Here is a 13,668-nt window from a genome sequence, read left to right on the forward strand (position 1 = left end):
ATCATCCCTTGAAAAGCTTCAGAGGTCCACCTCCACCCAAATGAACCTATCTTATGGCCCCTTCTCTCAGTGAATCATGAACAGTGGGACTGTCTTGGTTGACTCAGCCCACACAGCAGACAGCAGTCATCTTTGGGCCCTAAGCATTCAATTCTTATTTTAGAGTCACACCAAGCAGTGACCTGGGACCATGAAGTGCTGGAGATTGAGGTCTGGCCTCCTACATGCAAAACATGTGCTCTAGCCCCAAGCCTTTAGTTCTTAGGAAGTTGACATATTTTAAACATCAATGGTGTAAAACCAACCAAGTCTGCTTCCAAGCACTGTAACTCATGTATATACAAAACAGTTTGAGGAATTGTTGGTTTTAATAAGACTTCATAGACACTGAAGACACCCAGTTATTTCTATAAACAAAAGCCCCATAAATTAACATGGTGCAGAACACTACACACGAGAATACCCATAAAAGCACATCAGGATCTTTTCCGTCAATAGGGCAACTGCTGCAGTTTCCTCATTTGGACAGCACTTGCCCGAATGCTGGGTCTTCTTTGTGTTGACCTAAATTTAAGTTAAGTACAAATCACAGCAAAGATTAAAGTTTTCATCTTTAATGAAATGACTGGAAATAACATACATTTCCATGACACCCATACTACAGTGTTCGGAGTCACAGTAAGATACACAGAATTACATCCGTAATTATGATGAATGCCAACATTTCAAGCAGTAATTTCTGTTACATGGCAAACAAAATCAAGAAAGCCACCATCAAACAAAAGAGACCCATAGCTTCAGACAAGGCAAATCCCAGGATAGCGTATGAGAAGAGCTGCTGCTTCAGCGAAGGGTTTCTAAAAGAGACACAACACACATTTATTACTATGAAGCTATTATTTGAATTTCTAATTTGATAAACAACAAAGTATCACATTAGTAATGCAGCAGTGTATGTGGGGGGAGGTGTTTTTAAAAAATGGTTAAGTGGCCAAAGATTTACCCATATCTCTTTTATTTTACTTTCTGGCCTTGCCCCAATTTCTAATCAACGGCTAGGTAGGAAGCTGTGGTTATATGATATTATATATACATATACATATATATAAACAAACTTTTATTTATTCAAGAGTGCAGACTCTGAAGCCAAATTGAGCTATACTTTATTTTCTTATTTATTTTTTGGTTCTGGGGCCATGCCTCAATGGTACGCAGGGCTTATTTCTCGCTTTGCATGCAGAACTCCTGGAGGACTCCAGAGACCACATAGGGTGCAGAAATGGAGTCCAGGTCAGTGTACAAGGCAAATGTCCTACCTGTTGTACTATTTGCCCTACCTGCTATACTACCACTCTGGCCCTTAATTTTTCTTTTTTGGGCCATACTTGGTGGTACTGAAGGAATCATAGGATTCCTGGGATGTCAGCTGCACTCAAGGCAAATACCCTACATTTGACCATCACTGCAGCCCTAAATTTTGTTTTCTGACATTTACTACCTATGTTTTTTTTTTTTTTTTTTTGCTTTTTGGGTCACACCTGGCGATGCACAGGGGTTACTCCTGGCTCTGCACTCAGGAATTACCCCTGGCAGTGCTCAGGGAACCATATGGGATGCTGGGATTTGAACCCGGGTCGGCCGTGTGCAAGGCAAACGCCCTACCCGCTGTGCTATCTCTCCAGCCCCTATTTACTACCTATGACCTTGGGCAAGTGGTATAACCTCTCTCTCTCTAGTTTTTGACAGGTCAAATGGAGTGTATCTCCAAAGGTATTGTTGTGAGCATTAGGAGATAAAATACACACGAAGCCCCACAAATACAGTGCAAGACACAGAGCAAGCAATGAATACACTTCAGTGAATTCCCCAAAGTGAATTTACTTCACTAGATTCCTTAGTTTTCCAACTATTTCAAGCAAGCTCTTAAATTAGTTTCTTTTTGGCAATAGTTTTACCTGGCATAACCAATGATAAGGCTGCCAAACACTGTTCCAATACCAGCACCAGATCCAGCCACTCCTACTGTTGCAGCACCTGCACCAATAAATTTGGCAGCAGTATCAATGTCTCTGCTGATTGCACTGGTCTGAAACTCCCTCTGGATTAGCTGAGACACACCATTCTGGGCCCCATTAAATACCGTCGAGCCCTAGAGAACAGGAAATAAAGGCAAAGGTCAAATCAGAAATCACAGCTGTTTAATTACAGTACTGTCAAAATGATAACTAAACCTCTCTACTGAGTGGCTCAGCACTAACGGGAAATGGCAGAACACTAGAGCAAAATCAAGGGCTTATTAGATCATTCTCATCATGAAGGAATAACACTATCTCTATCTTCTCTATCTCACTGATTTGTTGAAAATCAAGAAACAATACAAAAATATGCTTTTCAGTTACAGGGTTTTCACTAACTATAGCTGTAATAATTGTAAAAATAAAGGCAACCCAAAGTGTAAAGTTAAATATGATACTGTATTTTGTGACTAAGGTGGGTGTATACGTTTCTTCCAGTGATTGATGTCTATACATATATTTTGGAAATAATTAGGAAAAGGATTTCCACAAACCATTAATGAGTTGTTCTTTGCCCACTTCTATATTACTTTAATAAAAACAATACTCAGTAGTGTTGCTCAATCCACAATTAAACCCATACCTCTCCAGTCCTCGCCTCTGGTCGAGATAACACTGATGCTGATATTGGTCTGTAGGCAACTCTGGATCCAACTCGGATCTAATAATGAAAAAAAGAAAAAATAAAGATTCTAAATATTAAGAGTACAAATAAAGACTCCAAGGACCTTTCCTGTACCATGAGTTCTAAAAGAGAAGAAATATATCAGAAAGCCCAGACATTTTTTTTTTTTGCATTCACTCTTGACTTTCTGGCCATTTTAAATGCAAGAAGCAATTGTCATAGCTTTAAAGTCATTAATAAAATTTTAATGCCTTTAAAACTACAATTACCTTAGGGCCACAATTCCGATCAGGGGAAAAAAAAAAAAAGAAGGAAAACCCTTCACATTCTCCGGTAAATCGAAATAGACCAACAACAGAAAAGATTGTGAGGGTCAGGATAAACGCCTGTCGTTTAAACTAGCCCGTAAAATGAGTTCCCACCGATCCCCAGGAGAGGCCCATGTGCATTCATGATAAAAAGAAAAAAAGCAGATGAAGCAATTCCAGCGACTAACTCCGACCATAAGGCCATATTCCAGTCCAACTTCTCTGCCCTTGAGTGTCCACTGTGCTAAGGTCACAGAAAACCTTTTCGGAACCCCGGCAGGATTCTCTTCAGCTAAAATCTCCGCTGCACCGAAAGTCTCCAAAACTGGGGTGGCCAGCCGGGTTCCGGGGCAAGGCAGAGAGCTCGTGGGCCCCCAGCTCCCAGCCTCCCGCCGCCCACACGGACTAGGCGAAGTCCCTCCCTCTGCAGCAGCAGCGAGTTTGACCTAGACACAGGCGCCGCTGCGGCGTGGGGGGGTACTAGTAGGCCTCGGAGGCCCCTCGCGGCGCTTGGAGCACCCCCCGACGCCACGGGGCGCCTGCAAACCGAGAAGCGCGCCCGAGGGGTGGGGGGAGGGGCCCCCTGGGGCCTCGAGGGGCCAAGGAGGGCTTGACCTACACCCGGGGGCGGCCCGCCCGCTAGGCCGCGGCGGCCAGGGCCGGCTCAGAATCTGGAGCCAGGCAGCAAAGGACGAGGGGGGGGAAACGGAGGGGAGCGAAAGGGCGAGCGGGGAGAGCCGGCCGCGCGCCCCGCCCGGAGGTTGCCCCATCGCAACAGCGTGGACGCTCCGGGCCAAGAGGCCTGGCCTACACCCCCCCTTCCCCCATGCCCCTCACCCCACCCCAGGCCCAGCCCGGGCTACGCACCAGAGCCGGGGTGCAGGCGAGCTTGGCGCAGGCAAACATCTTACAGTCTTCGGGGGCGGCGCTGCTGCAGGACTCGGGTGGCAGGCGAAGTGGGCTCCTCTCCCGCTTCCTCTCTACGGACGCAACGAGGCTTAAGGTCAAGTGTCCTCCAGGGGCCCGTCCTTCCCAACCCGGTCCCCGGGGGCTCTCGTGCACGCCCGTCTGCGCGGGCCCCGAGCCCGGCCGGGCGACAGCACAATGAATGGGTCCCCACTGGCCGCTGCTCCGCCCCGGCCCGGCCCGGCGCCCGCGCCCGGCACTTACCTTCCCCGGAGGTGGCGGCGGCGGCGGCGGCGGCGGCAGAGGTCGAAGGAGTGGGGCTGGGCGCGCAGGCGCGGGGCGGCTCTTATCCACGCCGCGGCACCCGGATGGAGAAGGCGGGGAATCGCGTGCAATAGGGAAGACGCTCAAGGTCACTTTGTAGCAACTTTATTGGTAACCCGGCGGGAAGGACAAGGACAGCCACTCGGGGATGGGCTAGAAGGCGAGGGGGCGGGGCGAGGGGGTTAATAAATAAAAAAGAAGAAAAGAAGAGCAACCCTGGCAGACACTACGAACCAGGTTGCTTCGCTTTGGATTTGGGCTGGAGGGAAGATAGATTTTTTTTCTTTCATTTGATGCCTTTTATTGGGGTGAGATTTGCTCTTTCATCAGTTGCTGCAAGTTGTAAAGGGGTCCCCTTCCTGCCCTCTCTTCATGTTGTGGAGCAAAAGTCCGAAAGGGGTCGTTCAACTGTTTGAAAGGAGGAAGGAAGGAAGGAAGGAAGGAAGGAAGGAAGGAAGGAAGGAAGGAAGGAAGGAAGGAAGGAAGGAAGGAAGGAAGGAAGGAAGGAAGGAGGGAAGGAGGGAAGGAGGGAAGGAGGGAAGGAGGGAAGGAGGGAAGGAGGGAAGGAGGGAAGGAGGGAAGGAAGGAAGGAAGGAAGGAAGGAAGGAAGGAAGGAAGGAAGGAAGGAAGTCCAAAAGAAGTTAGCGTCTTAGCGTCCCTAAAGTAGTGAGTACATTTGGTGGACTCAGGTAAAGCTTTCAGAAGTTGGGTTGAGCAAATTAATAGATCAAAGATGTGAAAAAAAATCCCTTCTTCGCAAAGTGAGGGAACTTAGTTTTCCTTCCAGCTCTATCATTGAAAGAATGAAGGATCTGAAATGCATTTCATGTAAAAACTGGGTCTAAAGATATTTGAGTATTTTCAAAATTGACTTAACTATTTAATTTATTTATTTTTGCTTTTTAGGTCACACCCGGTGATGCACAGGGGTTTCTCCTGGCTCTGCACTCAGGAATTACTCCTGGTGGAGTTCAGGGGACCATATGGGATGCTGGAAATCGAACCCGGGTCAGCCAGTTCAAGGCTAACACTCTACCTGCTATGCTTTCTCTCCAGCTCCTCAGCTTAACTTTAACACTGTTTTTGGTAACTTTTCAAGCCAATACAGAAATGGCTTAGAAAAAAATGATTCATAATGAACTTATAGTAGGTCCTTGAATTCTGTAAATTTGTCATAATGGTTTTAACAAAAGAGCTTTAACAAATGATAAAAGTTAACAACATGCTTTACAAAATTTTTAGCGTATGTTTTATTTTTGTTTGGGGCCACACTCGGCAGTGTTCAGGGATAACTCTGGTTCTGCACTCCGGGATCACTCCTGGTGATGCTGATGCTGGGGGACCCTTGGGTGTTCTAGAGATTGAACCCTGTTGGCATGTATCCTACCCACTGTACTATCTCTCCAGCCTCTTAACATGTTAACAAATTTGAATTTGATTTAATAGTTTGGCAAAATAGTTTAACTACTGGAAGTGATACAGGATCAACCTGAAAGAAGAAATACTTGATATGCCCTGCCAGGCAGAAGGTGGGATGAAATCCAGCACATTTTACCTGGGGCCTGGGCTTAGAGTAACGTCAGCCCAAAGGGTCACCCTTTACTAATTAGCACAGAAGTTTAGAACATCTAGCAGTTTGGAGAGAAAGCCTTAGAACTCACACTGGAAGTTTTTGTCACTGAGCCAACTTCAAATGCAAATAGTTCTAAATCATATGAAAGCTAATCATGTTGGGTTCAGTCATTAACCCATAACTCAGAGTGGAGAGATAGTTCCATATATGATCCCATCAGCACTACCAGGAATATTCTTGGAGCAAATACCCAGGAATAATCCCTGAGACCTCTTGTTGTGACCCCCCCCCAATGAAATAGCAATATATAACAACAAAGTATGAATAGCGTGTAATTCCAAAGGTTTATTGAGTATATATTTCTTAAGCACTTAGTTTTTATCTGAAATTTGTGATGTCCTTATCTAGAGCGGTATAAACTATAATGTTTTGCTTTAGAGTTCTCTAGAGAACCTGAGCCAGAGGGGATTATACATATATATTATATAAATATAAGATTAAACAACCCTTAATGCACGTAAGTATATGTAATATATAAAGTAATTGATTCACATGCTATGGAGTCTATGTCCCACAAAAAGACCTGAAGTCACAAGTTGGAAAGCTGAGTGAATATTTCAGTTAAAATCCAGAAGCCTGTGTGGGAACTGGTCTGAGGTCCACAGAGGAGGAGCTGTGATGTCACTGTTCAAACACTGAGAAAGGAAAAATATGGGGCAAATTCTGTCTTCCTGACCTTTTATTATAGGCCCCCAGTGGATTGGATGATCGGATGATGCTCACACACATATGGGCGGCAATCTGTTTCACAGTGAATCCCATATCAAATGCTAATCTCATCAGAACACCTTCACAGACAAACTGAGAAGTAATATTCAAACTATGTACCCCATAGCCAAATTGCTGTGTAAAATTAACTGGCATATGCTTTATACTCCAAGAGACCCTTCTAAGAGAGAAACTATTGGATTTGTGTAGAGATGACTTATGAGATGTTCCCATTTCTTCAGCCGGATGTCAAAAGCTAGTATAATTTGTGGGAAGGAACAGAAGTGAAAACTGGAAGTTTAACAGGATCCCTTCCTGGGTGCATTTGGGCTGGATTACCCATGGCAGGGAGAGGAGCAGTCTATATTCAGATGCTAACTGTCAACACATGGAGTATGTAACTGGCACAGAGGAGGGAATACATCTTTTGGAAGTGCTATCAAAGTAAACTCTGATTATTTATTAAGGAGTACTGCAGGAATTTAGAGTTCAAACCTGGTATTTTGTATGTGCATGTGCAAAGTGTAGTTCTGATACTTCTACTTGATTTAAGCCTGCCAACTTTGTTTTCTGCGATCACTGATGTAACTGATCTATGACTGCACTCCAAAGAGGTCTGTATAAACAACACAAAAAGGAATGAGGGACCCCAGTGAACACTACAACTGAAAAAAAAAATCTATGTGAGTGCCATGGTGCCATGATCAGGAAGTACAGAGCTATGTGAATGCCATGACCAAGAAGTATAATCTCTGGGGAACACCTGTCTGAGCATTACAGCAGCCTTCAGTGAGCAAATGCATGATCTATGTGTCTCAATGAAGAGTCTTGTCTTTGCTGAGCATATGTGCCAGCACCACAACTAAAGGAACACTGTGACTAAGTTGCACAACCACTGAGTGAACATCACAGCAAAAATGTGTGAACACCATAGGCTGCCTCCTGTCATTGCAGCAATGGATGGACATGGAGAGTATCATGCTGAATGAAATGAGTCAGGAGCAAAGGGACAAATATAGAATGACTGCATTCATTTGTGGGATATAAAAATTATATAAAATAGAAGTATAATATCCATGGCCAGAGAAAATGGGTTAGGAGTACTGGTCAATGGTGGAACTAACCACAGTGTGTGTGGGGAGAGGCTGAAAGTAGGTAAGATAGAGAAGAAACTGTTATAACAATAATATCTGGGAACTATCATGCTCTTCAAGATCTGAGGGTTATAAGTAGGTAAGGGATATTCTTGATAACCTTTCAGTATCAATATTGCAAACCACAATGCTCAAAAGGAGGGGGGGGAGAGAGACAGAAACAGAGACAGAGAGACAGTGAAAGAAAAAGAGACAGAGACAGAGAGAGTCAGACAGAAAGACAGACAGTGAGAGTGAGTGAGAGAGAGAGAGAGAGAGAGAGAGAGAGAGAGAGAGAGAAGAAAAGCACCTGCCATAGAGGCAGGCAGAGGGTAGGGGGTGGGAGAGGTGATGGGAGGGAACCTGGGGACACTAGTTCTGGGAAATGTTCACTGGTGGAGGGATGGGTGTTGGAATGAATACTGTATGACTGTAATCCAATCATGAACAGCCTTGTAATGGTCTATATCACAGTGATTCGATAAAAGTTAAAAAAATAAAAAACATAAGCTCTAGCTTATTGAGCTATGTCTCTGGTTTGGTAGTATCTCTTTATTATGGCTTATTTCAGCCTAGAACTCCAGGCATGGTTATCCAAAAACAGGGAAGGGCACATGTCTCAAAACAATATGACTTGCCTGTCTTCCTTGAAAGCCCAGGGTGGTATGGAGTTATTGTTAAAACTTTGGGAAAGTAATTCTAATCTGAACACATTAAAAAATGTTTAAATGATCTACTTCTTTTTTTTTTTTTTTTTTTGCTTTTTGGGTCACACCTGGCGATGCACAGGGGTTACTCCTGGCTCTGCACTCAGGAATTACCCCTGGCCATGCTCAGGGGACCATATGGGATGCTGGGATTTGAACCCGGGTCGGCCGCGTGCAAGGCAAACGCCCTACCCGCTGTGCTATCTCTCCAGCCCCAAATGATCTACTTCTTGAAACTTTTAATTTTAATAGTCATTTAGGCTTTTTACTAACTTGCTTGTTTTAGTACAATAAAAATTATTATTTGTGGAACTAAAAATCCGAAATGCAACAGTAATATTCTGGGCTGTTATGCATTATTTTTCTTATGAAAATGTTTTTCTTTTCTTTTTGGGAGATGGGGGTGGTTTGAACTGCACTTTTCTATGCTTAGGGCTTTGTCCTGACTCTGTGCTTAGGGATCATTCCTGGCTATTTATGCTTGTGAGACCATATGGGGTGTTGGGGATTGAACCTGGCTTATCTGATACAAAGCAAGTGCATTTCATGCTGTATGAAAGTGCTTGTTTCTTATTATGGGTCTGATTTATCTTTGCTCTTTAATTTTTATAAGTCTTTTATTTTTAAATGTTGGACCACTTCTAGCTGTGCTCAGGGACTACTCTCATCTTCATGCTCAGGGGTCACTCCTGGTGGTGTTTGGGGGCCCATCCAGTGCCAAATATTAAACAGAGGCCTTCTATATGTAAAGCATGTTCTCCAGCCCACTGATCTCTCTCTGACCTTGACTTTATTTTTACTTTTAAAAAGTAGGTGTCTAAACCTGTACTAATTCTTTAGGCTCATTCAATCAAGGTGAGCTCCAAACAAACACGATATTCTCTTTTGAACATAGAAAATACAGAGAAAAAGTAAGAGTTTAGAATGTCATTGAGATAAGGTTTATAAACAATTGGAGTAAGGCACATTAGTGTTCTCAGACTGAGTTCTGTGGTATGTGAAAAGGGAAATAACTATCAACAGGGGGGGAAAAATCAGCCTGTAATAGAATCAGGAAAGCATTTATTTGAGAATAGGGATCTCGAATTAATCCATAGTTAAAGCAGGCCTCAAAGTGAGCACCACCAGGCATAGAGAACTGGGCATTTTAAAATAATTTTAAGTTAGGTAACTGTTTACACAATTGCTAATACTTAGGATGTTGATGTAAATAGTTACTGTACCCCCCTCCCTCCCTATCACAAAGTGCTCAGGACTCTCCACCAATGTCCTTATGTTACTTCTAAAGCACCTCACCTCCCTTCCCCCACTTTCCTATCCCTCCCCTCCTCCCTCCCTGCTTGGTGATGTTGGTTTTGTAATCTAAGGTCAAAGGTTGTCATTGTTCCATACTGTCAGGGAATAGGGCAGTTTTAAAGGGTCAAGCAGAGAAGTGGTCTGAGTTTAGAGCTTTCATTTTGTAACTTTTGTATTAGTTTATCCTCTGACCATGGGTCGACTCAAGTCCTTGGACCTAATGCTGCAGTGTTAGGTCTTCTGTCACAAGCAGCAGAAGGTTTCTTGTTTCTTACCTTGTTACTGATGAGAAGTAAATGGTGATTTACTGATTCAGAATTGCCCTCAGCAATTCACTCAGAATTCTCAACATGGAAGTCAGATACTAGGTGGAGTGTGGTTCAAGTTAGGTTCTGTGACACTTAGGATATGAGATGGCTCTATCCAGAAAGTTTTTCATCAGACCCAAAGAGATAGTTCAGTGGACTAGGGAGCATACTTTGCATGCAGGAACCCCAGGCTTGATCCCTGGCATCTCATGGCTCCCCCCTCCCCCCCACAAAATCATGAGCATTCCCTGAGCACAGAGTCTACATTAGTTATCAAGCACTGTCTGGTGTGGGCCCCCAAAAGAAAACATCTCACTGGAGGCAAATTTGAGTTAGGATTTGCCAAATAAAAGGTTCAGAAAACATTTTCTTGTTATCTCTCTCTCTTTTTTTTTTTTTGCTTTTTTGGTCACACCCAGCGATGCTCAGGGGTTACTCCTGGCTTTGCACTCAGGAATTACTCCTGGCGGTGCTTGGGGGACCATATGGGATGCCGGGGATCGAACCCAGGTCGGCCGCGTGCAAGGCAAACGCCCTACCCGCTGTGCTATCGCTCCGGCCCCCTCTTGTTATCTCTTAAAAAATAAGACATTAGATTACTTCTAGACCACTAAGATTTTCATTTTATTTTTTAAATTATTTCTATTGATTGAAGTTCTGTAATTTATAATACTGCTATTGGTGGTTTCTCATGAACATAATTCCAACACCACATCCATCACCAAGTATCCCAAAGCTATTCCCTTTCAACTCCCCACTGATTGAATGGTGTGGATTAGTTCTTCCATTGTGTTGCCTGTGGCCCTTTGTTGCTATTTCTAGGTTTCACACACCAATGAGATAATTTTTTTAATCTATTCCCTTCTTTCTAACTTCTCTTAGCATGATATCATGTTGCTGCAAATTGAATGAGTTTGTTCTTTCTTAGAGCTGTATACTATTCCATTCTTATATATTACAACTTTATCCACTCATCTGTAGTTGGGCATTTGGGTTGTTTCTAAGTACAGTGATGAGCGTAGGTGTGTATATATCCTTTTGAATGAATGTTTTTGTGTTTAGGAAATAGATGCCAAGAAGTGGTACCACTGGATCATAGAAGAGTTTTATTCTTGTTTTTTGCAGAGATCATCATATTGTTTTCCGTACAGGCTGAACCAGACAACATTCTCACCAACAGTAGGTGAGGGTTCCTTTCTCACCACAATCCTGCCAATACTGGTTCTTTCTAGACTTTTTGATATATGTCACTCTCACTGGCATGAGATGATATCTCAAGGTTATTTTGATTTGCATTTCCCTAATCATGAATGATGGACTGCAGCAATAGCACAGTGGGTAGGGCGTTTGCCTTGCACATGGCTGACCCAGGTTTGATTCCTCCGTTTCTCTCAGAGAGCCCAGCAAGCTACCGAGAGTATCTTGCCCACACAGCAGAGCCTGGCAAGCTCCCTGTGGCGTATTTGATATGCCAAAAACAGTAACAAGAAGTCTCACAATGGAGACGTTACTGGTGCCCACTGGAGCAAATCGATGAACAACGGGACGACAGTGTTATAGTGCAATGCAGTCATGAATGATAATGAGCACTTTTTCATTTGCCTGTTGGCCACAACAATCATAGAGAAGCTGTGATTTTTAATCAAAATGTATTTGATTTTACAGATATTTCTCACATGAAGTTGGTATTCATCCACAGAGTTTGTCTTACAGTTCCTAAAATCCTTGGAACATCTAAGTGTTTAGTGTGGTCAAGGCTATGTGACTAAGGTAATTTTAGGAAGCATCAAAGGATGGTGCTGGAGGCAGGAAAAACTGACCACAAGAATAGTAAGAACCTCCCATTCCCATTCTTCCCGCCTCCACCCGCGGGCCCCGTGCCCCCCCTCCCCCGCCCCAACTCCAGATCTCCAGGGAGAGGAAAAATGCTGGTGATCTAGTTTAGTTACCGCTTAACTAATGAATCATCTTGGTTTGGGAATCAGAGCTTTTCTTCACATCATTAAGGTGGGTCCCAAACTCTATGAGACAGAAACTTCCTTGTTCTCAGGACCTTGCCCTGTTCTCTCTTCATTTGGTGGTTGTGCTGTGTTCTTTGGTATCTTTTGTAAAATCAGTGACCTAGTGAGCAAATGAATTCTATGAGCTGCTCTTGCAAATTAGTCAAATCTGAGGAGCAGATTGGGAAACTCCAATTCATGACCAGTGTCATAAGTACAGGCCGAGGATGCTGTGAGCTGCATCTGAAGTGGAGGATGGTCTTGAATTCAGAACCCTTAATCTCTGGAGTCTGATGCTATCTTATATCCAGGTAAATATGAGTCAGAATTAAGTTCAATTTTTGAACCCCTGCTGGGGTCCTAGCACTGCTTATTGTTCTATCATCATCATCATCCCATTGATCGTCGAATTTCTCGAGCAGTCTCAGTAACGTCTCCATTTGTCCTAACCCTGAGATTTTAGAAGCTTGTCTTTACTGGTCCTTCCCAATGAGGGAGGCTCTTTCAGGGTCAGGGGAATGAGACCCAGCATTGTTACTGGTTTTGGCATATAAATACATCACAGAGAGCTTGCCAGGCTCTCCCATGTGGGCAGGAAACTTTTAGCAGCTTGCCAGGTTCTCCCAGAGAGAGAAGTAGACTATAAGATATCTCGAGGCTTCCAGGAGCTTGGATTTAAGTCTCTGGATGCTGGCCGTTGGTGGGATTACATGGCACTGGGGGCAGTCCCTGGGTGTGACCGCCTAGCTACTGGAAAATGGGAAGTCTGGGCGGAAGAGGCCGAGTCCCGATCCGAGCAGGCTTGGAGGTCTCAGCCCCGGGTCCCACATACCTGGGTTCCTCTGCCGGTACCTTCATGCATGAGGCTCGTCTGAACGTGTGGAGAGGGGCCTGAGTATGGCTGTGGCTAAGGCTCTGGAGGTCTTTGGCCTTAGGAGCTCTGCTTAGGGTAGGGAGGGAAGCTGGAGCCTCTTCTACCCAGATTTCCCATTTTCCAGTACCTAGGCGGTCACACCCAGGGACTGCCCTGGGTGCTGTGTAATTCCACCAACGGCCAGCATCCAGAGACTTAAATCCAAGCTTCTGGAAGAGAGCAATGCAGAGAGTCGTTGTTCTGTGTACATTAGAACTGGATCCGGGAACTCCTTTCAAGTTGCAATTCCTTAGTAGTAAGGAAGTCTGTTAACTTTCATTTTTGAATTCTTTGCAAATTACTTAGCCACTTTCATGTCACATAGTATACTGGTGTATAGGGTATATACTGGTGTATACATAGTATAGGATAGGTGATTCTCAAAGAATTCAATAGTGAATTAAGTAAATGTGTTTCTCCATGTCTTCTTAGAGGTCTGTCTACTGAAATAAAAGGCTTTCTTGGGGAGTTGGCATCACACCTGGCAGTACTCCATGGCTGCTCTTGCCCTGTGCTCAGGGGCTGCTCCCAGAAGGACTTGGGGGGAGGGGCTTGAATTGCCTGGATCAAACCTGGGCCTCCTGCACAGAAAGCCTGAGCTCAGCCCATTGAAAGAAGGTCTCTTTAGACCCTGAAATAAAAGCCTTAATGACAAAGAGTTTACTAGTTAATCAAAGTGAGGACTTGAATCCGGGAATAGATTTTTCTTTGGAAAAACTGCTCCTACTCCCT

The 13,668-nt window shown here is 44.2% G+C and overlaps 1 protein-coding gene across 1 annotated transcript; it reads right to left on the reverse strand.

Moving 5' to 3' along the window:
* Nucleotides 1–598: 598 nt before the first annotated feature.
* Nucleotides 599–4,325, reverse strand: ATP5MC3 (ATP synthase membrane subunit c locus 3). The gene is made up of 5 exons (XM_004601174.2): nucleotides 4,179–4,325; nucleotides 3,876–3,988; nucleotides 2,659–2,736; nucleotides 1,956–2,149; nucleotides 599–857 (listed from the first exon to the last, which is right to left on the reverse strand). Exons 2-5 carry the CDS (start codon nucleotides 3,912–3,914, stop codon nucleotides 743–745), a joined length of 426 nt encoding a protein of 141 aa, XP_004601231.1. The 5' UTR covers nucleotides 3,915–3,988; nucleotides 4,179–4,325; the 3' UTR covers nucleotides 599–742.
* Between the last annotated feature and the right edge of the window lie 9,343 nt (nucleotides 4,326–13,668).

This window comes from Sorex araneus, chromosome X, assembly GCF_027595985.1.
Source record: "Sorex araneus isolate mSorAra2 chromosome X, mSorAra2.pri, whole genome shotgun sequence".
NCBI lineage: Eukaryota > Metazoa > Chordata > Mammalia > Eulipotyphla > Soricidae > Sorex > Sorex araneus.